This window comes from Bacillus rossius, assembly GCF_032445375.1.
Source record: "Bacillus rossius redtenbacheri isolate Brsri chromosome 4 unlocalized genomic scaffold, Brsri_v3 Brsri_v3_scf4_2, whole genome shotgun sequence".
NCBI classification, from domain to species: domain Eukaryota; kingdom Metazoa; phylum Arthropoda; class Insecta; order Phasmatodea; family Bacillidae; genus Bacillus; species Bacillus rossius.
The window spans coordinates 46,591,957-46,617,416 of NW_026962011.1; the positions used below are offsets into that span (position 1 = coordinate 46,591,957).

The 25,460-nt window shown below is 37.2% G+C and overlaps 1 protein-coding gene across 1 annotated transcript in view; it reads right to left on the reverse strand.

Moving 5' to 3' along the window:
• Nucleotides 1-25,460, reverse strand: part of LOC134541847 (dipeptidase 1-like) — a 182,326-nt gene that overhangs the window by 118,598 nt on the left and 38,268 nt on the right. Inside the window, exons 3-4 of the mRNA XM_063385544.1 lie at nucleotides 10,585-10,744; nucleotides 136-313 (exon numbers count right to left, since the gene is read on the reverse strand). Of these exons, the coding sequence (XP_063241614.1) occupies nucleotides 136-313; nucleotides 10,585-10,744 (338 nt within the window). The remainder of the gene's footprint in view (nucleotides 1-135; nucleotides 314-10,584; nucleotides 10,745-25,460) is intronic.

Consider the following 25,460-nt stretch of genomic DNA (forward strand, 5'->3'; position numbering starts at 1 on the left):
CACGCCGATCCATCATCTTTCCGAGTGTTTAAAGTGTTATAATATACCATTGAAACTGGGACATTTGTTATGAACATCCCTGTATGTAGCGGGTGTATGTAGTTCGGAATGCACGTGTCGGTGCAGGCGACTCACCCGTCGACGAGCGGCACGTCGCGCAGCAGCCTCCTGACGACCTGCAGCCTCTCCTGGTGCGTGGAGGGCCGCGTGGCGTCCAGCACGAGTGGCACGCCCAGACCCGCTCCCAGCGCCGACAGCAGCAGGAACACCAGCAGCGCGACGCACCACGGCCTCAGCCGCGCGCCCGACGAGCCTGCAACCCGCCGGTGCCCACCTCGTCAGGAGGTAGCTTGACGTCGCCAGAATGTTCGAGGCGAAGTGAACTCTCCAGAATGTTCGACGCAAAGAGAATTATGCAGAATGTTCGTGGCAAAGAGAATTATCCAGAATGTTCGACGCAAAGAGAATTATCCAGAATGTTCGACGCAAAGAGAATTATCCAGAATGTTCGAGGCAAAGAGAATTATCCAGTATGTTCGAAGCAAAGAGAATTATCCAGAATCTTCGACGCAAAGAGAATTATGCAGAATGTTCGACGCAAAGAGAATTATCCAGAATGTTCGAGGCAAAGAGAATTATCCAGTATGTTCGACGCAAAGAGAATTCTCTAGAATGTTCGACGTAAAAAGAATTCTCCAGAATGTGCGACGCAAAGAGTATTCTCCAGAATGTCCGAGGCAAAGTGAATTCCCCAGAATGTTCGAAGCAATGCTACCTCATCAGGATGTTCGAGGCAACATGACAACACAAAAATTTTCATGTAACTCAAAGCTGCCAGAATCTTCGAGGCAAAGTGATCTAGATGTTTTAGGCAACATTACAACGCAAATAATTTTTCAGGTAACTAAAAGTTGCCAGAATGTTCGAAGCAATGATACGTCTTCAGGATGTTCGAGGTAACATGATAATGCAAGAATTTTTCAGGTAACTCTAAGTCACCAGAACGTTCAAAGCAATGCTACGTCATCAGAATGTTCGAGTTTACATAACCTCATCAGAATGTTCGGGGCCACGCAATATCATCAAATTGTTGACGCAGCTCCACGTCACCTGAATGTGTAAGTTGTCACCAAACAGAACAAAAAAATTAAATTTTCAGCTGTAGTTACAGATATTAATCAATCGATGTCCTATATTACGACGTATTCCGGAAAGAGCACGGAAAGTTTTCTCCACTCCATTGTTGTTCAACTGTGCTAGTTTTGCTCCCAACGCATACGCGGATGCATCAGTATACAACAAGAAGACATGTTCCTTGTTCTTTGTCTTTCATAAAACATAGCTTTCAAGTCTTCGAACGCCGTTTGTTCGTTTACACCCCACTTCCATACACTGACATTATTTAAAAGATTAAACAGCGGTGTAGCTATTTTGGCTATATGGTCGAGGCAAGGCAGTGGCGTACCGTGAAAAGGGACATGTACAATGAGCAGTTCGAGAGTGTTCTGCCTTTAAACTGCCGCAGCTAGTTGACTATAAAAGCAATATTTAAATTAGAGGTCGGTGGCCAGCAATTTGCCTGCCAGAAGCATACACGAAAATCAGTTCTTTTAACCTGGACCATGAATCAAAACTCAATGGAGTTGCAACTTTAACTCGCTTATAATTCTATGTTCCACCAGCAAAGAGAGTCCCAAAATGATGTAATTCCAGAAATATTTATCTAGCTTCCATCTTGGCGAGACTGTGCCGCACATCCATCACACATTCCATAAAAGTTATGATAAAAGTCAAGGTTTTACAATTAATTTTTAAAAGTAAAAAAAAAGTTCCTATTAGAAGAAACAGAATATTAAATGATAAAATAAAAAAAATAGAAATAGTTGTGAGTAATGTGGTCGTTATTAGCACAACTAGTAAGTATTCCGTCTTTACTTTTAAACTAAAATGTTGTGCTTTACGGAAATACTGAAAAATTCTTGATATGAACTGATTACATGACAAAATAACATTAATTACTTTTCCTTCAAATAAATCATTTTTATGGCAATGTATTCCTTCTTGAAATGGAATACTTTAACTACATTGAAGTATAGAATATATAGTATTGAAGTATAGAACTTTGAAGTAGAGAACTCGACTCTAACTGCATCGATGTATAGAATATATACCCTCGTGACACAAACACACTTGTGCCTAAAAATTTGTTCATATAACTTAATTCAAACTTTTTTTAAATTATTTCTCGTACGTTTAGGACATGCGATATTCATATCGATGAAAGCTTTTTCCCAGCATTTTAAATTAAGTATAACCTAATTAAATGGTTATTTTTACCAGAAATCTATTAATTTAAGAGACTGTCCGCTGGAGTACCTTTCGACAGTAATATAACGATAATTAAAACAGAAGTGGCACTTTCACAAGTGGCGTAGGAAATCGGACGGACAGCATTCCACAAAAGAATTACATAACCACTTGAGGATTCTGTACTCATTATTCTTTGATAAAAGCTCCTTAAATGTTAAATTTGAAGTTATTCCACGAGATATTTATTAATACTTCCTTTGAAAAGAAACTATTTTTTTTTAAATTTTTGTTACTGATTATTGAGATTAAGTTCATACTATTTTGCAAGTAGACTGCTAAGATAAAAAGCAAACGGAATAATGCATTGATGTGTATAGGAGGAAGTGCGCTTAGTGTGATAATAAATTCTAAAAGCAAAAAGGGATATTGTGCGGAAGAAATTGAGTGTCACTTTAGCCCATAAAACAGATAACACACAAGGAGTATTTATTTGAAACATAAAACTGAATTTGAGGTACCAAGAAGGTAGCAGGAATGCGAATAATGATAAAAACGGGTACTTTATCTAAAGCCACAAGTATAACCGCGAGACGCAGTGGCATGCAGTGGCATGCACTTTTAAAAAGACCAGAATTAATATAACTGCTTGTAAAAATAACGGAAAGTTAAGGAAAACACGTGTAATAGGCGGTAAAAAAAATTCAAGATATAGGAACATTCTTAGAAGGTACGGGTGACAAATTAAGAGTCCAAATGATGTAGACCATTCAACTAGCAGACACACACACAATATAGAAAGATTATTGGATGTTAAAGTAAAAAAAAAAATTAGCGTATAAAAAGATAAAGCGTTTGGATTTTTAAGTAAGGCTGCGATATAAGATAAATAATATTTTTCTCTTTCACATCGGTTTTTGTTAACCAAATGCGCTTAATATTATCAGTTGCTGTTCTAAACTCAATTTCCAGAATCTTTACTAATAAATCTCCTCATTGGCCGCTAAAACGAAACTCTTTAAAATCAATGAAACGTTAATTGGAAACAGGTATATTTTCAACTACCAACATAACTCATAACATACTCCTAGCGGAGAGATGGGTATCTAGTGATTCCGTGCCAGTAAATATATTTGAGGTACAATAATCAAGTAACTTAGTAACATTACTTTACATTTCTAGGTAATTATTGGCTCCACTACGACCAAATTTGGAGTTGAAATTTTTAATTGTTTTCCTCCGTGAGCTATTAAGATAATCAAAAATTTAATGTATTAAAAATATCTAAGTTTAGCTGGCAAATATCAAGTCACCAGAAACAATATATTGTTAAAAGTAAACATTATGATTTTTGTGCGATGTTACCTATTTAATTATGACTATATATTTAAGCATGCTTTAACAAACAAAGAAACTTTTGTTTTGCGAAACGTTGTTAAATTCCTTTAAAGTTAGTGTTAACGATTATCTTCGTGCAAAATTAAACTTTTCACTGATAGGACTATAATCCTTTTGACAAACTTCCCAAAAGGGGGGAGGGGGTAAGGGGGTTGGATAAATTTCTAGCTGGGTAGTTAACACTAACTGTTATTACAACTGCAACTGCTTACTCCCGTGGGTATTATCTGGGACAAAGTGTCAGAGATAATACTTCAGAACAGGGCAAGAAATATGGCAGTGAAACTAGTTAGTTTGCTGTGCTCCGAAGGGCTTTTTGGTGTCCCTAACAGAAGCTGCATTCGTCACGGAGATAACGGCGCTGTTGGACTGCAGCACTTGGTCTGGATTTCTGAAGTCGCGCGTCATTTTCCACTGCACTTGCGAGTTCCACAAACTAGCGAGGAAAAACACACGTGTTCTCCGGCTGATTAAAACCATTCCACATAAATAGCTACATTAAATACTTAGAGCAGATACTCTTCAATATCTATCCCGGCGATTTTCCGTTTTTAAGCTCGCACCATAGTCTTGGGGCCCGTCCAAAATCAATTTGTGAACTTTTAATACCCATGCCTAAAACCAAAACAATGTCTAAATCCTTCACAGTTACTGCATCTCGCCCACGGAACAGCCTCTACCTGCGGTATACCGAGACATTAAAATAATCTTACTAAAAATCTCAAAATCTACTAACACGAAACCAAGGCAATGCAGAACGAATGTGTGTGTGTGAATGACAGTATCACAATTAGAATATTAATTAAATATTATTATTTTTGTATAAAAAACAATATTTGATTAATATTACGTAAAAATTAATTATATTTTAATAGTATTACATTGAATACAATATTCAGTACGATTTTTGTTAGTACCAATCTTGGATGTTGAATTGGTAGATGAATCATCACCATCAGTAATTTCTGTAATTTGTGATTAGTTACTAAATAATTTCATGTTTCATTCCTAGAAATATCTTATTATAAGTTGTTTATGTCTCATTGTTCAGTGTAAGAGAATGCGTACACTTCATAACTGTGGTAAAAATGTTGAATAAATAATAGTTAAAATAGATGAATAAAATTAGTATTTTGAAGATACATCCGCGTACACAATATTGAAACCGATTAAGTGTAACAAAGTTCATGAAATTTGCTTAAAGTTGATCACACACCAATTAAAATAAAATAAAAATTGTTTTAAAAATATTGTACAACAAAAAAATGATTTGTTAGTGGTGGTTGCGAAATAAAGTATCGAAACTTCTTTACTTTGTTCATTCACTTATCGCGATAGATCGAATAATAGTTATTTTGTTGCTAAGGAATGAAATGCCGACGGAGAAGAAATTCCAAAGTTTTTACATACTGTCTCAAATATAAAACCACGATCTTCCTTCGAAGCATTAAAAGAATATATAACAAAAAAAATTGTATTAATATTTATTGAAAAAACGTCGATGATTTCAATTGGTACTTGAAATTTCCATACAAAACTGACGAAACTTTTGCACTAAGCCATAATTACATATTTCACTAAACCTTTGCTGCACAACTAGGTAAAATTTTGGTTTCGTGAAACTCAATGTGCTTGCATTTAGGTGTTTGCGTTGAATGGTTTCATGAACTTAAAGTTTCACGTTGCACTAAACTTCTTCTATTGAAAAATAATTTTGAAAAAAAAAGTTATGATAATTTTTGAAAAAAATTACAATCATATTTTCATTTTAACATATTACTGAAGGGCATAGATAATTTATGCTGTAGCTTCATGCTAACCATTGTTTGAAAAACAAAACAAATATTTGCTTTTACCAAACGTAGAATTAATTAACGTGTGCCCCAGTAATGTTTTGTTAAATTTATACTGTCCTATTCACGTATTTACTAAATAAAATTTCGTTAGCTAATTTTTAATGAATTTATTTTTAAATTACAAACTCGTTTTTTCACATAATACAATAATAACCTATTAAATTTATTGTTTTTAAGGATTTTTTTTTTTTTTTTCATATTTCACACAAAACATTTTTAATCGTGTTTGACGGAAATATTTAAAGATACAGAATTACGTTTAAACTGTAAATTTAAGACTCTACAAGAAAACCTTCAAAGAACTAACATCTAAATCTCCCAAGGAGTTGAGGGACGCGTCGGATTGGGACGTATCGCGTAGAGGAGATTCGAGCTGAGATTCCGTCTGCGGGTGAGAAAAAGGGGGGGGGGGGGGGAGATGGAGGTCGGCGGATGCGAACAGTGGCAGCCGATACCAGCCTCGGTTCGTCGGCGCAGAGTTATCGAGATCGTTAGTTAAACCAGCGGCGGCGGCGTGCGGAGCGGCCAGTAACTCAGCGAGGTTCGGCGGCCGTAAGTTTCTGCTGGCGGTGCTCAACCAAGCCGGTGGCAGGCCGCGGTTCGCAGAGTCTTGCCGCAACTGATGACCTTATTTCTCTCCCTCTGCTTGTGTTGGTGTGCGTTGTGCGTGTGTGTTTCTTATCCTGCGCTCGCCTCCCTGCGAAGTTCAGCAACTGCCAGCCTTGACCTGCGCACGTCAAGTTTTTACAGCGTGATTTCTTGATATCGCATTGTAGCCTTTTGAATCTTCTTAACACTGACTGACAGACAACTAACAGCATAAACCTGTAGACCTAGAGATTTGAAATTCGGAAAAGATATTCCTTGAGCACCCTAGAGGTGCATTAAGAAAGGATTTTTTGAAATTCTATTCCTAAAGGGGTTAAAATGGGTGGTAAAGTTTATATTAACATTTTTTTTAGGTACGATGATTAAATGTTGTAATTATTCTCTTCAAAAGAAATAAAATGACATACGTTTCAATATTTTTGAAAATTCATCTCGTAAGGTGTGTTTTTTTTTTTGGGGGGGGGGGGGGCTGTTTGCTGATCAAAATTTTCGGTTTTGTCTAAACTACCTATGGCAATGAATGTTGTTCAGCTATCTGAATAAACTTTAGTTGTCATTATATTTTATTTGTGGAATTTTTTTTTGGCAATACATGATGTATTAACTTGAATTTGAACATTTCTGTGTTATATGTTGTATTAGGTCTCATTTCAGTGCGATTTCGATTTTATCCGAATGAACCGTATAATCTGGTCCTTTAATGTCTATCTATCTGTAAGTAGAGATCAGCTTTCACAATTTTGTAACATCGGCACAATTTATTTTGCACGCGTGCTTTTTACGACTGTGTTCCAGCGCTTCTTCGAAACCCATCCATCAATGTAGCACTTGGCTACAAGCGGAATGTTTCATTCTTTCTATTATGGTTTACGTCAAGTTTTGATACTGCCTTTTGATAAGCTTTACCAAGATAACTTTTTTATGTTTTTTTTTAATGGCAACTAAGTTATAATCTTGTTTTTTTTTTTCGTTTCCTTTTCCGGGACGTGAGGAACAACGCCCGCCCATTCTTCTATGTCATCATTCTTTCTGTGAGTTTGAACTTCTCTTATATGTGACTAGTTCTTTGTTGTTGTTCGAGTCTTCCAGGGGATATCCGTGGCAGCCGAGGATACGGAGAGCTCTGATGAAAGAACCGGCTGCTGCCACGCATTCGTCCGCACGAGTGCACGTGTGCTAACGAAACGGAACGCAAACTTGAAAAAAAAAAGTTTCATTTCGGGAATCAAGCAAACAATAATCATTTAACTCGAGCTACATTTTAAAATATAACTGGGAATAAAAAATCGTTCTAGCTTATGTGAAGGATAACATGACTCATTCATGTTATTTTAAGTTAATGTATTCTATAAACACGCAAGGAATACAAATGTTACGTAATTTAAGTATATGATAAGTTATTAAATGTAATTTGTGGTAAGTACTTGTCCTTTTATGTAATTATTGAAATAGTATTTAAACTTATTTTAGTGCATTAAAGAGTTCTGTCATGCATTTAATTTTTTAAAATTAGTTTTCCGGTTTACTCAATTGGCTTTATAAATTGTTACTGCTACTTCCTTTCAAACCTCACCCCTAGGGATATTTGTATTAGAATAACTTTTCATTGCAGATATAGGATAATATTTCTATGATGAAGCTGCCGCAACCTCAACTAATTGTAATAATTAATTACATTTCAGTTCCAGGTTATTTTAAGGTTTCTTCAAACAAGCAATTTATTGAAAAAAATTTAAGGGAAAATAAAGTTAAATTTGGTGTTAAAATGACCTGTTACTATTTATTTCCTTTGGTTTATTTTACCATCAACCAAGCGGTACTTGAAATTTATTTGTATTCCATGGAAATTAAAAACTGTATGAAAACTTCGCATGATTCGATTTTTTAAAATCTAATTTCGTGCACAAAAGTAACAAGGTAATAAAAACCTATGCTCAAAAATCCAATTGAAACACTTCATTCGCGGGTTCCATTCCAACAATCCAACTCGACCAACATTCATGACCACAGAGTCGGTACCAAAGTGGCTCTGAAAATAACCACGTGACGTAATATTTTACCTTCACAATATTTTACTTTTTAATCTTGTACGTCTTCTTACCAGGTAAATATTTTGCTGTAAATATCAATGCCACTAAGGACGTTAAAGCTAGTTATTCCGGGCTAAATTCATTATGTTGTAGTGATCTTTTCATAGGAAGGAATTAACTTTGGTCTAGTTGTTAGTATCAAAAGGATCTTTTTTTTAAAAAAGACAAATTTAAAAAAAATACGAAACTGGTAAAGATTTTTTTTAAACTTAAGTATACGTTGTATTAGACTTTGTAGAAAATTTCAGAGTTATTTTTTTCTTCCAAGTATCGAAGCAAAGTTTGTCATTTCTTCTCTGCCGTCCTAATCCCCATTCCCCGCACAATATCAAGAAGCCGAGACTTGCCAACTCTCCGGCTCCTAACTTTCCGGTTTTCGCGCGGCATACCAACCTAAGAAAAAAAACCAACAGGATATGGGTGCGCAATGCAAGAAGCAAAAAGATGGCTGCGAATTTTTTTTTTCTCATTTAAGATACCCTCCCGAAAGTTCTTAGAGACGAAACGCGGTGAAGGGAGAGTGCTCTTACCAGGTCGCTGTGTTTGATATTATTACATGGCCTTAATTTAAACTCTCAAACAAGTTTTCCATCGCCAGAGAACTCTAAGTCTGAGGGACACACCAGTAATCAAACTTTACTTTGAGTGCAATATCAAAGCAGGATTCAGTGCAATCTTCACTAGGAGGAGACGTAATCCGGCCAAGTTTTATCTACGTGAGTAGTGTAACTTGGCCGGTCCGAGCCCAGGAGTTCGCAGGTGGAGCCTGTGGAGCCGAATGCCATCTTGGATGCGATATTGGATGCCCTTGTCAATGTTTTTGACCTTGACCTTCAAAATTTTCCCAAATGTTCCAAAAATTTGCCAAAATCAACCAAAATATCTAGGTTTTTTGGAAGAAAAAATATTCCGTCAAAAATATTTTAAAAAATTGAGGGAAAAATCCCCGGATAAAATTAAAAAATTCAGAAATCAAAAAATCGCAAAAGACTTTTGCCTTACAAAAAAAAAGTTTTCAGACGGCTTTAATTTCACACAAGCAAACCACACGAAGCCTCCAAGGTCTTTACTACGATCACTAAGATGTCACGGCCACCATTTTGAATTTTTACGTAACTATTGGAATTTTCGTAACTATTGGAATTTTCGTTATGCCCGCCAAATTAACAACTTTTATTTTTTATGCTAGGAAATCGATAAAAATTTTTAAAATTAATAAAACTATTAATTAAAAAAATATAATTAAAATATATCGCAATTTCGAACATTTCCCGCCATCTTGATCATAATAAGTCATTATTTTAAAAATTTCGAATTCTTTTACAATATATAAAAAATTATTTCAATACATTAAAAAATTAAGGCAAAAAAAATTTTTACATCATGGAATCATCGGTTCGAAACCCTGTGAGAGCAAAGAAAATGGCGATGGATACTTTCTCCATAGAGATAACCGACAGACTGACCTCCAACTACTAATGCCAACCACGTAAGACAGTATGACGTCACGTCCGCCATCTTGTTTTCGTCTGCTGGAGGCCACCATCTTGGATCCGACATATTGCTTTCGTCTGCTAGAGCGCGCTACCACAATGTTAGTTTAATTTTTACCCGCTAGAATGCAGTAATTAATGTTTCCAGAGTGTTCGCCATTTTATGGGCCATCTTGGAAATATGTATATATTAAGTTAGAAATTCTGGAAAAATTTCCGAAATGTACCAAAAAATCACTTGTTAAGATAATGATTGTTTCAAACAATTATAATCCTTGGTTCAATTCATTAGCATGAACAACTATCATTTAGCATTTAGAAAGTTACTGAAAGACACCTCTGTGAATGAAGCGGTTCTCCTTGACACTGCAGTAGAGGAAGATATTTACAGTGAGTACTGAGATAACTTTGTCGGCGGAGCTGCCTTGCTTGCTGCTGCAGCACAGGAAGATGCACAGAGCGATTCCTTTTTCGGCAGCGACTTCCTTGGCGCTGCAGTACGGAAATGTGAACAGAGAGACATGCCCTGATATCGGCGCAGCTGTCCTTGGACACTGCAGTTTAACAAATTATTTAGAGAGATACCTTACTCGGTGCAGATGTCCTTGGCGCACTGCAGTTAAACAGGTTATTTAGAGAGATACCTTTCTCGGTGCAGCTGTCCTTGGCCAATGCAGTTTTAACAGGTTATTTAGAGAGATACCTTTCTCGATGCAGCTGTCCTTGGCCACTGCAGTTTTAACAGGTTATTTAGAGAGAGACCTTTGTCGACGCAGTGGGTTCGCCTTGACAACTGCAGTAAAGGAAGATATGCAGTGAGTACTGAGGTACCTTTCTCGGCGGAGCTGTCCTCCTTGCTGCTGCAGGAGCTGGCGGTGTCCGGGTGCTGCTGGCACTGCGCGGGCCGGCCGTTGCAGCGCACGGATCCGTTCTCTCCCCGCAGCAGGCCGAGGGGGGGCGCCACGTCCGGCAGCTCCGTGAGGCAGGTCGTCTGCAAGCACCCGCGTCCATTCCCCCTGTCACTGGAGGCCGTCCCCGGCGCATTAGGCGTGGCTTCAGCCACCGGCGCACTTTCCAAAAAAAAAAAAATAATTGGTTGTCTGTAAAGTCGGTTTACGGACGATAGTTTAACGTGACAACGTCATAACAAAACATTGATGAAATGATCGCATACTTTTATGAATAAATTTGAATAATTTTTATTGAATTATCACTATTTTGTATGGATACTAAGAAGGAGTGGTATGAAATCTACAGTTTAATTGATAAATTTACTTTTATTTGCACTTATTAATTCAAATATGTTTATTACTTTAACGAAGAGATTATTTTAACTATAACTTTTATACATGTTTGCTATTTAACTTCTTCCAATCTGTGTTATTCTGTTAAGGATAGGACGATGATAGAAAAAGTAGGAAACGAATGGGAGTGTTTCAAGTTTAATGTGTTTTGAAAATGTCAAATCTATGGTTGTTCCAATCGAGTGGAAGAGAGATAGATGCGGCGCAAGCGTACAATGAGCGTAACGGGACACAGCGTAACGGGACAATGTGCGTAACGGGAAACTTTTTCGTGCGTGAAGCCGGCGTTATTAGATGTTGTCACGTCAAAAATTTCACCTTCAATTACCTGGCACACACTCTTTGAACATGACTCCAAAATAATATTATCTATATAATAAGAAACTTTTCAAAAGTTTGATAAAAATCACTCTTATTTACCACCTGTCTATTTTTGTTTAGAACTAAAGTTAAAGCTTGGAAATCAAAATACTGCGTAGTTTCTAAAAATATTCTGTTATTTGAAATTACGAAGCACTATTCCTTTATTTGAAAATAATTATTCTTTGAAACGTTCGTAAATTTACTGATATTTCTAACAGTGTGATTGATTCCGCCTGGGTCCTAAATCCTTCGCATTAGGACAAAAAGCAATTCGTGTATTTAATTTTTTTCTTTAGTTGAAACACAAAAATGAAGAAACTTTTATCCTAATTATACTCACACAAATATTCTGTAATGTGTATTTATGTACACATTTACAAATAATTTTTTTTTAATGCTGGTAATGTAAACAGAATAAGAGCATTTAAAAATTTTTTTTCGAGAAAAACATGCAAAACATACAAATGGGTGTTATAACTGCAAAAAATATAATGCTAGTGTTTAACTGAAATGTTAAAAAATAACTTCAGGAGTATGCTTACTAATGATCCATTTAACGCATCACCATCCCAACCTTCTCACACGTGAGAATAGCCTAATACATTTCACGAATCTCGCTCCCTCAGCGTGAGCTATCGCTGTCAGCTGCACGATGAGTCAGTATACCCAGGCGATGTTCCGGCAAACTGGCTTAGATACTGCAAACTGAAATACAAACGGTCAAACGGTTTGAAGCCCCGGCCAAAGGGAGGTTCAAGGAAAGCCGCCCCCCCCCCCCCCACACACACACACACACAAACACACAATTCGTCAGCTGGAACCAATCACAGCAGCTCCGGACAGAGGAGTTGATCCTGTTTCCTCGGAACCCCTGGAGGCACGTCAAAGTGCAGGCACACTCGGTTCAAGGCCTGCGAGGGGGAGGGGGCAACTGCTCGTCAATCACAAGGCCTGGCGCACAATCGGAGGCGCATCGCTTTCAACCGCCCACCTTAACCGCCCACGTCCTACGCGCGGGAACACACGTCCCTTCACAAAGGGGGTTTCTCCGGGCGCGCGCGGGCTCCGGTCCCCACTTGCCTGGAAACTGCGCCACTCTGCACGCCACTTTCCCCCTCCCTTCCCCCCTCGCGGAGTGGCGCAGACACTGACCCCGGCAGTCTCGGAGGACCAGTGCTCCCTCGCTCGTCGTCTTCGGATCAGAGGCGGATCTCGTTAGCTCCGGTCGCAGCTGGCGGCATCAGCTGCAGCTTAGAATAATCTATTCCATGCACCGGTGCCGCGCACTGATAAAACTATTGAAACTAACTTAATGTAATCTTCTCTGGAAAAAATTACTGACATAAATATCAGATTATTTAAAGGCTCACATTGTAAAAAAAATTAGCATTTATGAATATAACAATTATTGCTACTTTAAATTTATTTATGAAAATAAATTTATATTTGTAAAAATTTCGAAAATAAAATAAAAACTCTTTTGTAATATAAAAGATTTCACTATCGTGGCTACAGGAATTTCAATACAATCAATTGAATAATAAAATAAACCTATGTTTGGTATAAAACTTTTTTTAAATTCGTAACAAGCGTCATCTTAAATTAAATCACAGATCAAACATTAGTCTTCAGCGATTTTCGACTCTGTTTTGAGCAATTAAAGCTTTAAACGCGCGATACAACATAGCCGCTTCTTTATTTTGATTTAGCTTGACAATGAACTGCAAGAGTGATAGATAGGGACCAGAAAAATTCGCGGATTCAATGACCTCTAGGATAGCCTCTATTATCCTCTGCATTTCTCAAGTAAACACGCGTGTTCATTGGGTACTAAATTGTGAGGCGTCTCCACTGGGTAGCTTGTGATTCGACGCTTCTTTGGTCGATAGTCTTTCATTGGACCAGAGAGCTCCATTTAAACTGCGAGCCAATAGCAGAACCAGCAGAATTGTACACATGTTTGAATTTCAGCCTATCACGAAATGAATCCGCGAATTTTTCCGGTCTCTAGTGATAGAGCATTGACTGTTTGTTTAGTTTATATGAAGCCTCGTGCAAATGATTCTTACCCTGTCGGGAAAGTTAGTAGCAGGAGCTACAGGCGTTTCGCGTGTGCAGTCAAATGCGTTACATGATGATATTCCATTCCTAAAAAGGATACATGTTCACAGTTGGTTAATTAAGGACTAAGCGGCTCCAAATTCCATTATTAGGAAAGCGTATTTATTTTTCAAAAGCCTTACCAGTTTTTAAACTTTCTATAAAACTGTAAAGTTCAAAGTTATATAATCTGGTTCACAGGATAGTAAGAATCTTTAAATACTCGCCAGTGATGTGTAACATATAACCTCGGTAACGAGCAAATTCATATTGCGAATACACTTATAATACGAAACTTGGGCCTCGGAGACGAAATTTAACGTATAATTCTTTAAGAAAATGCCGAGCGTAATAAATATACGCAAATTGTGTTTTCAACTACATTTCTGGACGCAAACCACATGTAGTTTTGCAACCCGCCGCTAGAATTCTCTGCCGGAGCAACTATATAGACCTTAATATCATTCGATTTGCAGAGCTAAATGTTAAACTATAATTAGAGACCGGAAAAATTCGCGGGTTCAATGACCTCCAGGATAGACTCCAATATCCTCTACACACTCGGGCAAATGCCAACTGTTCATTGGCCGCTGACTAGTTAGTCGTTTCGACTGGGTGACCTGTGACTCGACACTTCAGTGAGTGAGGTTCTCTAACTGGCCCTCAGTCCTCCAGGACTGGACCAATGGCAGAAGCAGGACTAAGGTATAATTAATTGAATTTTAGCATAACACGAATTAAACCCGCGAATTTTGCAGGTCTCTAACTATAATATAATGAAACGGCTTGATAAAAGTTAGAACGATTTAAAAAATAATAAACCCCGGGATTGTACCTGATTTTAGACAAGGAATTTTATTAAAATATTGCCCATCATGTGATACATACATGGAATACTTTTAGCATAATTCGCTGGAAATGATGAGTTTTTAACAATATTGTGCAGAATGGATAAAGAGAACCAAATAAATTAAATAACTGAAAAAAAATTTGTGTTAAAGGCAATGCTGGTGGCCACTTCATGGCTTGGTTTAAAATTACTCCCGAATAATTTATTAAATTTTTTTATAACTTTTTAAAGTCATAAAAATTCTGATGATTTTAAAAGGGTAGGTAAAATAACAATTTTTTCCGAAAGAAATCGAACCATATAAAATTACAGCCAGTAAAATTGATTTTAAACCTTAAAAGTTCCAGTTTTATATTCCATTTCATTCTCGTTATCCATACTGCAGAAAAACGTAAAAACGAAAACTTTGCCAAGTTAATTGTGCAAAATGTATGCGATGTATATATATTTTTTTATTTTTGTGGAAGTTCAGCCACTCAAAAAAGTCGGCAAGTTTAACCGCGTGGAACATAATTATAAAATAATGGCCTGGAATCATAAACGCGCGCACGGTGGGTGCCACAGGTGCATTGGCACCACCATTAGGGTTAACGTTATTTTGTTTTTTACAAGCAGAAATAATACATACTTACAAAAATCCGTATTATTTCCAAAAAAAAAAATGTTTTCCAATAGTGTCGAGTTACAGATATGTGCTCATAACACTATCAGTATATCAATTATCAATCAAACCAACTATACACACGGAAACAAGCCAGTTGCAATTACTTGTGTTGTACACGCGGGCCGCGGCTACGAAACTTCTGAAATGTAAATACTTCTCCTAGTTCTCCTCGAATTACATAGAATGCGCGCTCGGTGTACACTGTTCACTCCACTCGGCAGGCGCACGGAATAATAGCCGCCGTCCGCCAGGGTTTATTTTTAAAAAGAGAGAGAGAGTTTAGTTGGTTAAAAGATAGGCTTACTCGATGACTTATATGCATTCGCCGACAAAACATTTTTGTTGTATTCCAAAAGTTAAAACTTTTGCCCACTCTTATTTGTGTATTTTTATTATTTTAATATTTTACATATTTAAGGTATGTAACAAAAACTCCCTTGATTTGTTGATTTTAAAACTTAACATTTGAGAATGTTTTTTCTAGCATTTATTTTGCGTCTTCAGAAAACATGTAAGTACGGTTTTTCAAAGCCACCAGCATGAATTCCGTGCAAACAATTTGTGCAATTTACTTTATGGCTCAACAAAGCTTAAAACTGTAAATAGTTTAGTAGTTTTCCTGGTGATTATAACGTTCAAAGCCATAATTTGTCATAAAAAATGTTAACATTTTTACATCTGTGTATTTGATGTTTTTGTTCGGAAGCACCTTAAATAGCACCATTTTGCGCTTTCATATCCGGGGTCCGTGAATGACAGGGCTGTTGTGTAATCTGGTTGTGTAATCTGGCACCACCAATACTGAAGTCCTGCGCACGCCTATGCCTGGAATGAGACATACACTTTTACGGAGGCACAGCATTCGGAAAAAAGTGAGTTGCGAACTTCATTTTCTGTCGGCAAGGTGTCACTTGATTCACTGATGTCCAGAGACCGGAAAAATTCGCGGGTTCATTTTCGTGTTATGCTAAAATTAAAATAATTACACCTTGGTGCTGCTTCTGCCATTGGTCCACTGTTAATCTGGAGGACTGAGGGCCAATTATTAGAGACCCTCACTCATTGAAGTGTCGAATCAAAGGCCACCCAGTCGAGACGACTCACAAGTCAACAGCCAATGAACAGTTGGCATTTGCCCGAGTGTGTAGAGGATATTGGAGTCCATCCTGGAGGTCATTGAACCCGCGAATTTTTCCGGTCTCTACTATTGTGTGTTGTGAGTTAATAACGCAAATTTTTGCAAGTCCTACTTTTATAATTTGCATAAACAATTTTCTTTAATTTACCGGAATCTGATATATGTTCTAACTTCCTGAATAAAATATTCCATGGTTTGCAATGGTGTAACATTCCATGGTTTGCAATGAGGTTTCGTCGGCGGGCCTCGCCAGCGGAAGAGACTGTGACGTCAGCCCTCGGTGCTGCGTGTGTGTGTGAGTGTGTGTGAGTGTGTGAGTGGGAGGGGTCGGAGGTCAGCTTCAGCGCCCGCAAGCCCTGCAGCCTCACACCGACGCTCCAGCTATATTTGAACGAGCCAGAGCGAGGGTTAGAGTGGAGGTGGGTGGGAGGAGGTGGGTGTCTCGCCCATAGCCCCATCGATGACTTCCCGTCGAGCGAGTTCCGAGCCTCCACACACCCCCTTCCCCCCTCCCCCTGGCCGGGCCCAGCCTAAAGGGAACTAATCGCTCTGGAAATATCTCTTCGTCCTCGTTGACTCGCCTCCCGCGATAATCGGGTTTCGGCCGTCGAGAGGGACAGTCATGTCGAATTTCCAAACGTCTGAATAACCCTCGCAATTACACAAGTCAAAGACTAGGTAGGAAAAAAAAGTACACGCGAGGCAATAAAACGTAAATCGTCGGCTTAGAATGTAAAAAAAACATCGTATCTCAACTATTGCCCAGACAAAAGGGACAATAATAACTAGAGACCGGAAAAATTCGCGGGTTCAATGGCCTCCAGGATAGACTCCAATATCCTCTACACACTCGGGAAAATGCCAACTGTTCATTGGCTGCTGACTTGTGAGTCGTCTAGACTGGGTGGCCTGTGATTCGACACTTCAATGAGTGAGGGTCTCTAATTGGCCCTCAGTTCTCCAGATTAACAGTGGACCAACGGCAAAAACAGAACTAAGGTTTAATTATTTGAATTTTAGCATAACACGAAATGAACCCGCGAATTTTTCAGGTCTCTAATAATAACGTATATTCTGCGCTCTGAAGAAGAGGGAAAAATCTAGGAAACCATTTTAAGCCAGAAAACAACGCATATTTCGAGAAGTTTGTATTTTTCTGAGGTAAGAGGAAAAGTAGGAAAAAATAAATAAACGTTGCCGTGAGCCCGGTAAGTTTTCTCCGGGCGCGCCCGTTTCCACAACTCATTCGTTCCTTCAATGCTTCTGTTCTCATTTAGTCATCCCTCATCTTCTCTTACGAACCCTGATGTCATAGCGAAGTTAAAAATTTGTTCGATAACTTGAATTTAAATTAAATTATCTTTGGATACGCGCAAACACTGTGGATTTATTTAATGTCGCTGTCGACTGGGATTGCGGTTGTCATGACACGCGCCCTTTTGCGGCCAAACACTAACCAACATTTCCAACAGCAACTGAAAGACCAAATCACATTCAGGTGATTCAATACTATCTCGACGACAGCATCCACTAAAGAAAAAAAAAATATTGTTCGTGAAAACAGCTAAAGTGTGTCTCATCCTAAGTTTGTTGCGTGCATTTTAGCGGGCATTTTCTCTCTTTCCAATGCATGATATATTCTTTTATTACTGTCCTTGTTCCGGTGTGCTCTGTTGCCAGATATAACACATGTTTTAGAGACTCCTTTATAATGTAATTAAAAATATTTTAAAAGTTTTTTTTTTTTAAATGTACTTGAAAACAATATTATGAATGAGAATTTTCGGAAATATATTATCTTGTTGTATTTAATCAATAAAATTCCATGTTTAGTTCTAAGGAAACGTAACCAAAATTCGATATCTTTATCTCAACTTTTCTGGTAATAATTTTTTTAAATCATTGAATATTTAAAATTTTGGCATTGATTGACCACGGGACATTATTAATGGAATGCCTTTTTATTAATAGTGGCCGAACGCTACAAATAGTCTCTCCTATAAAGTAATAGTTGGTGTTTCAGACTGTAAAAACCTTTAACAATATTATCAGCAAGACACTGTTTTATTGGGTTTAAAAAATTAAAAAATATATATAAATTAAAGACGCACTAAAAACTTATTATATTATTAGTTTACAAAATAAGAATTTTAATGTTAAGAAACCGGATTGAATATCAAACTGAAAAAAAAAGTGGGCGCCAGAACTGCAGTCTAAGCGTGGGACAGAGTATAGTCATTTGAACTTTCGATGTTTCCGAACTACGAAACCAACCAATCTGAAAAACAACGAAACAGTAACCCCCCCCCCCCCCCCCAACACAGGTATTACGGATAGTTACGTGATAAGTAGAGACCGGAAAAATTCGCGTGTTCAATGACCTCCAGGATAGACTCCAATATCCTCTACACACTCGGGCAAATGCCAACCAACTGTTCATTGGCTGCTGACTTGTGAGTCGTCTCGACTGGGTGGCCTGTGATTCGACACTTCAATGAGTGAGGGCCTCTAATTGGCCCTCAGTCCTCCAGATTAACAGTGGACCGGCAGAAGCAGCACTAAGGTATAATTATTTGATTTTTAGCATGACACGAAATAAACCCGCGAATTTTTTCAGGTCTCTAGTGTTAAGATTGACTGACATGGACCATCATCAGATTAAGTTCGAGGAGGATGTTTATAAACGAGAAAAAAAAAAGGTTCCGCCCACTCAGAACCGGGAGTAAACCCGCTGTTTATTGCACCGAGGCGCGGATTCATCCTCCGCGCGCGCGGGGTCGCGGGGTAGCGACGCGCATCGGACGATCCGGCGGATCTGTTTTCCTTCTCCGTCCGCCGCCGGTGCTGCCCCTGGCGGCGAGGCCTGCTCAGTCATCCTTGATCCTCGCGAGCCATCGCCCGAGCCGCACAAAGCCAGCGCGGACAGGAACACAAATTCCTCTCCAGCGCATCCCCAAAACCCCTCCCTCTCTCCACTACCAACCAAACACACACACACACACATCTCCCCCCCCCCAACCCTTTTTTTCCATTTCCAACCGGCGATATGGAGAGTCCATCAACGGAAGAGGGTCGAATAAAAAAAAAAATACACCAACTCCAGTGCGCTAAATCCACGTCGCTTTCATAAATTGATGTTACCCCAGGTGAAACGGGGAGTATTCCGTTATGCATTCCCATTTAGACTGGAGTTATAACCACGAGTTCATTTCAAAACTCAATTTCGTTGGAGTGCTACCACATAATATTGCTTCGGTTGCGAAGTGGCAAGAGTACATAGATGGAATAAACAAAAACAGCCCTACAACAATCATTATTCATGTTTTTTTGTAGAGAAATCGTCACTGAAATAATTCATAATTTAGGAATTATAAAAACACTAAATAAAAAAAATTATTGGTCCAACAACATATTTATTCCAAAATAATTTTTATGATTCCATGAAATTCGAAAGAGTTCTTAAAAAAATGAATGGCAACCTTAAAAAACTAATTTCAGAAACTTAGAATGGCAACAGAAATATAAAATTAATCAAGAGTATTGTTCCATTTTACGTAAAATACTAAATGTAATCACGTCAGCCATTTACGAAGTGCCATCTTCTTTTGGATAGGATGCATTGCCAATAAGACGTAAAACACGCTAACTGAAACCACAATGTAACCACGAAAGTCCTATTGATCCCTGGTTCTTCAGTGCCAGAAATATAATCTGAAGTGTTTGTCTTAGGATACATGTTAGCAATATCTAAAAATAGAAAGAAACCGAATTTAACTGAAGCCTAGTACAGATTAAACATTTCTGTGGAAAAAAAATTGGTTGTCTGTAAAGTCGGTTTACCAACGATAGTTTAACGTGACAACGTCATAACAAAACATTGATGAAATGATTGCATACTTTTATGAATAAAATTGAATCATTTTTATTTTAATAATAAAAGAATAAATACATGAAATTATACTAATAATCATATTTTTAAAATGTAAGAATAATTAACCTTTATTGCCAAAATTGTTGTTGTAATAAGCAATGAAAACCACATTAACTTTTCGTTTAAATATTATTATGAACCAGTTTTCATATAAATAAACTATAATCAAATATCTTACATAACTATTATTACTGCACTCGCCGACAGATGCTACTTTTTTAAAAATAATATAAGAAAAAATACTTGAAATTATACTAGTAATCATATTTTTAAAATGCAAGAATAATTAACCTTTATTGCCGAAATTGTTGTTTTAATAAGCAATGAAAACCACATTAACTTTTCGTTTAAATATTATTATGAACCAGTTTTCATATAAATAAACTATAATCAAATATCTTACATAGCTATTATTACTGCACTCGCCGACAAATGCTACTTTTTTAAAAATAATATAAGAAAAAATACTTGAAATTATACTAGTAATCAGATTTTTAAAATGCAAGAATAATTGACCTTTATTGCCGAAATTGTTGTTGTAATAAGCAATGAAAACCACATTAACTTTTCACTTCACTTTACAAAAAATCGACGAAACAGTTCACGTGTAGATGTAAGTTGTGTGCTGCCGCTGTCTTTCTTCTCCTCGGACGCATAGGCCAATCGAGTGGAAGAGAGATAGATGCGGCGCAAGCGTACAATGAGCGTAACGGGACACAGCGTAACGGAACAATGTGCGTAACGGGACACAGCGTAACGGAACAATGTGTTTAACGGGACACTTTTTAGTGCGTGCAGCCGGCGGTCATCGATTTATTAGACGTTGTCACGTCAAAAAAAATGATTTTCTTCCTTGTTTGAAATTTCTTTACTCGATATTTTAATGATTGCACGATTTTTTGATAAGCTTGCGGCATGCTTTATCGCCATAATTGCCATCTTTACAGCGCAAAAATCTGTTATGAATCTATGTAAACATATGTATTTCAGAAATAAATCGGCCTAAGTCACAATTAGGAAATCTTCAAAGAAGAGTACAAAAAATACTGCTCTTTAAATGAACATGTGTTTTACATTAACCTTAATGAGGGTGTGGCCGGTACGAAGGGACTTAGGATTAATCTCTTCCAAATGAGGACTTTTTTTCCCCGAAAGACCACAGGTGCGTTTACATTGTAATGGGACCTAACGTTTGTCTGGCTCAACTAAATCTGGGAATTAGGATCTTTTTACTTCGTTAAATGTTATGGTTAGACAACAAATCAAACTTTTAAGTCATAATCTGCAACAAAACCAAATTCGTGAAATTATAATTAGGCTCGTTTGAATGTGAAGTACAGATATGTAACTATGCTTTTAAAAAATCTCAATTTTTTTTAACAGTCACTGATAAATGCCTTTGTAAATGTATCCACACATACACAGGAAAATATTCATAGTTGAATTGCACGTACGTGTTTGAATTCAGCCACATTACCCCACATTACCACCGAAAGAAACAAAAGAAAAGCGACGCTGGTAGCAATCCGATGAAGCAATAACTGGGTCACATTCTGCTCCGCCTTGTTAAATAACCGGCGAGCTATGTGCCAGGAGAGGAATGCAACTGAAACATTCCTGTCCTGGTAACTAAAAAAACTATCATGCTTCTCCTGGAGTAGTGATGCATTCCAACTAACCTTGTAACAATTCAGCGATAACGTTAAATACCTGTTTATCCAATAAACTGAAACATTTGAACATTACTTTCTCTTAAAACTTTCAACAGCGGAGTTATTAGTTGTTGTGCAAGTAATAGCTAGATTACATTATTTATGTAGTTGTGTCTGATTTTAAAGTGGGATCTGACACGTTATGTTGATTTTTTTTCACTTTCACGTTATTACGTACTCTTAGTTAATGCAATATTTCTGTAAAGTTATCTCTATACCTCTCTTGCATTTGCTGTTCTGTCGCAAATATTTTCAACAGATATTTACTGTATTATAATAAGCTCCCAATACCTTATAATAACCCTCTACACCGATTATATTATAAAAGTTATAGAAGGTCGCACAAATTATATAAATTAGGCACACTTGAGCAACGTTTTGCCGCAATTATATCGAAAAAAAAAATGATTTAAGTTATTTGTGTCAGAGCAAACTAATGCGAGATAACTATAGTGTTAAATATTCAGAAATAGCTCTTAAATAGTAGTGAGGAGAAAATAAAAAATAAATCAAAATTGTATGTGAGACCCAACCTTGAATTAACTACAACGATGATTATTTATTAAATATGTGATAATGATTTTCTTTACACTCATTAAAAATGCCATTGTAAATATTTACATATATAAAGTGATATTTTACTTTCGAAATGTAATTTTTGTTATTTGACAGATGAATTTTCTTTTGGAAGTGCATGGCTGAGGAATGAAAGATGACATTATAGTTTTAAATATACCTAGTTTACATTTTGAGTATTTTTTTTCTTCATTTTTCTACTACAGTTTTACGCAGTTAAGACGTGTACGCTTTCTCTTACACCTAATCATGACAAATAAAACACGTATAATAATTTATATCTAGGAATCAAACATAAAATTACATACTAACCAATTACAAATTACAGCAATTACTGATAAATCAACTCCCAATTTAAATCTAAGTTTTGTACTAACATAAAACATACAAAATAATGTATTAAATATATATAAATATTTAAAATAGCCACACAAAAACCCAAAACAAATAAAATATAGTTTTATATACATAACATTATAATTTAAATAAATACTTACCTAAAAATATTAAGTTTGGTTTTAAATAAAAAACATTGAAATATAATTAAAACTCTGAATATGATTTAATTCATTCAGTCACACACACACACACACAGACACATACACACATCCATTCATTATTCCCTTGGTTGCGTGTTCTGTAAATTTGTGTTTTAGAAAACCACGCATAATATTTAAGAGGCTTGGATGGTATAAATGTTTAGGTTTGCGGTTAGCATAGGTTTAATTTTGGCAAAATAAACAGAAATATTGCTTCATGCAGATTTAAACATAGAGGATAGAGAATCAGAAATGTCATTTTTGCGTATTCCGTCAGCATTATTAGAAATAATGTAGGCTAGTTATAAGCGTCCGTCATCATCATTCATATGTGTGTGATAATATTCCCAAAAATGATAAGTGTAAAATAAATCCTTGAGTCCTCGTAGCCTGTGAGCATGAGGTAGTAAGTAGAGCGAACAAGCAGATTCTGGACCAGTCGGCCTTGAAACTATCCTGCGAATATTCACATCATAAAAAAGTTTTTTTTTTTAGTTTAAAACTAGTTTGGCTTTCCATGCGTTATAACACATCGCAAGTGTACTTTTCCCCCGGTTTCAAGAATAGAGAAAAATTGTTTCTGCGGTGTTTTTCCTGTCCTCATTCGAAACGTTCGTTTGAAGCGAATCGCATAAACTTTCGGGGCCATGATTTCCCGAAAGGCCGCGTGCACGCCGGAAGCAAACCCCGAAAGAAACTTTGCCCCAGGGAGTTAACTTCAGGAACGAAAGGTAATAAGGAACGCTGCCTGGCCGGACGCACTTCCTGATGAAACTCGCAAAGCGTGGGTGAGGGAGCGGGGACGGTGGGGTGGCCCCATACCCCAATCGAAACATGCCTAACTTTTACGTGCGTGAACCGAGGGGCAACTAGGCCCATAAAACTATCGCGTAACAAAAAAAATTGGTTGTCTGTAAAGTTAGTTTACGGACGATAGTTTAACGTGACGTCATAACGAAACATTGATGAAATGATTGCATACTTTTATGAATAAAATTGAATTATCACTATTTTGTATGGATACAAAGAAGGAGTGAAATGAAATCTACAATTTAATTGATAAATTTACTTTTATTTGTGCTCATTAATTCAAATATGTTTACTACTTTAACGACGATATTATATTAATTATAACTTTTATACATGTTTGCTATTTAACTTCTTCCAATCTGTGTTATTCTGTTAAGGATAGGACGATGATAGGAAAAGTAGGAAACGAATGGGAGTGTTTCAAGTTTAATGTGCCTCGAAAAAGTCAAATAAATGGTTGTTCCAATCGAGTGGAAGAGAGATAGATGCGGAGTAAGCGTACAATGAGCGTAATGGGACACATCGTTACGGGACAATGTGCGTTACGGGACACATTTTCGTGCGTGCAGCCGGCGTTCATCGATTTATTAGACGTTGTCACGTCAAAAATTATCACGCGAGGGAAATAGATACACGCTGCAGACATTACTCGTGACGTGAATGAGTGGTACGTTAGTTAAATCACAAGAACAACTTCGAACCAGTGTGAACACGCCACAACAATACATTCCAAATATTTTTAAAATGTATTTGGAGGGAGCAAGCATATTGTTTGTGTTGTTGCTAAAGCTAAATATTTCAGTTAAAAAAAAAATATTAGGTCACCCAATCCCAAGAGTAAGTTAAAATAAGTTTAATTTTGCACATCAATACATTTGGTTCGTCCCCTGATATTAATGAAAGAGAATATATACGATTTTATGATATCACACGCGGGTCCGCTATCATGTCAGATTTGGCTCGTGGGTATACCAGAAAAACAGTTACAGTGCTGTTTTAGGTAAGACTTTGGGCATGAAAACTTTTAAACCCATAGCCATACCCTCTTGGAAGAATGCTAAATTGTGATCTATGCGGGAGAAGAGGTGGGCAAGCAGAAAATAAGCATGAAAACTGCCAAGGAAATGGGAATCGTGTGGGGCTTACGATAGCTTCATACCGTCTTGTTACGACATTGTAGTTTGTAACGTTTCTATATATCGAGATTGACGTCACAGAAAAACTTAGAAAACGAAACTGTAGAGAACTAACGGTAATCGGTAGGCAACGACAAACCGTAAGTAGAAACAATAAACTTTATGTAAGCACCCAGGTCATTTTACTGCTGCCTCCAACAACATTTCCATCCAATCCACCCCCCTTTTTTCCATTTAGACTAAGGCTTTTATTTCTTGTTCGAGAACAGTCGTATGTACATGTTCACGGCCAATTCCCAGAAACGACGATGAGGTTTGCTCCTTCTCTGTTTGTCGCTGGCGTCTCCCATGTTGCGAAACTTCAGACGGAGCGAGAGAGTATGGCCATGGCACAAGTATACACGTCTGTCCGATCCACGCACAAACTTCAGAAATAATTTGTGTTATCTGAATGACAAAATGACCATACATATTTATAGAAAATAAAAGCTCTTCTCTCCGCGATCCAAGATGTGGAAACTTTACAAAAAAACCTGGGAATAATACCTCAGATCGAGTCTTTTATTTTTTTTATTTTGTGGAAC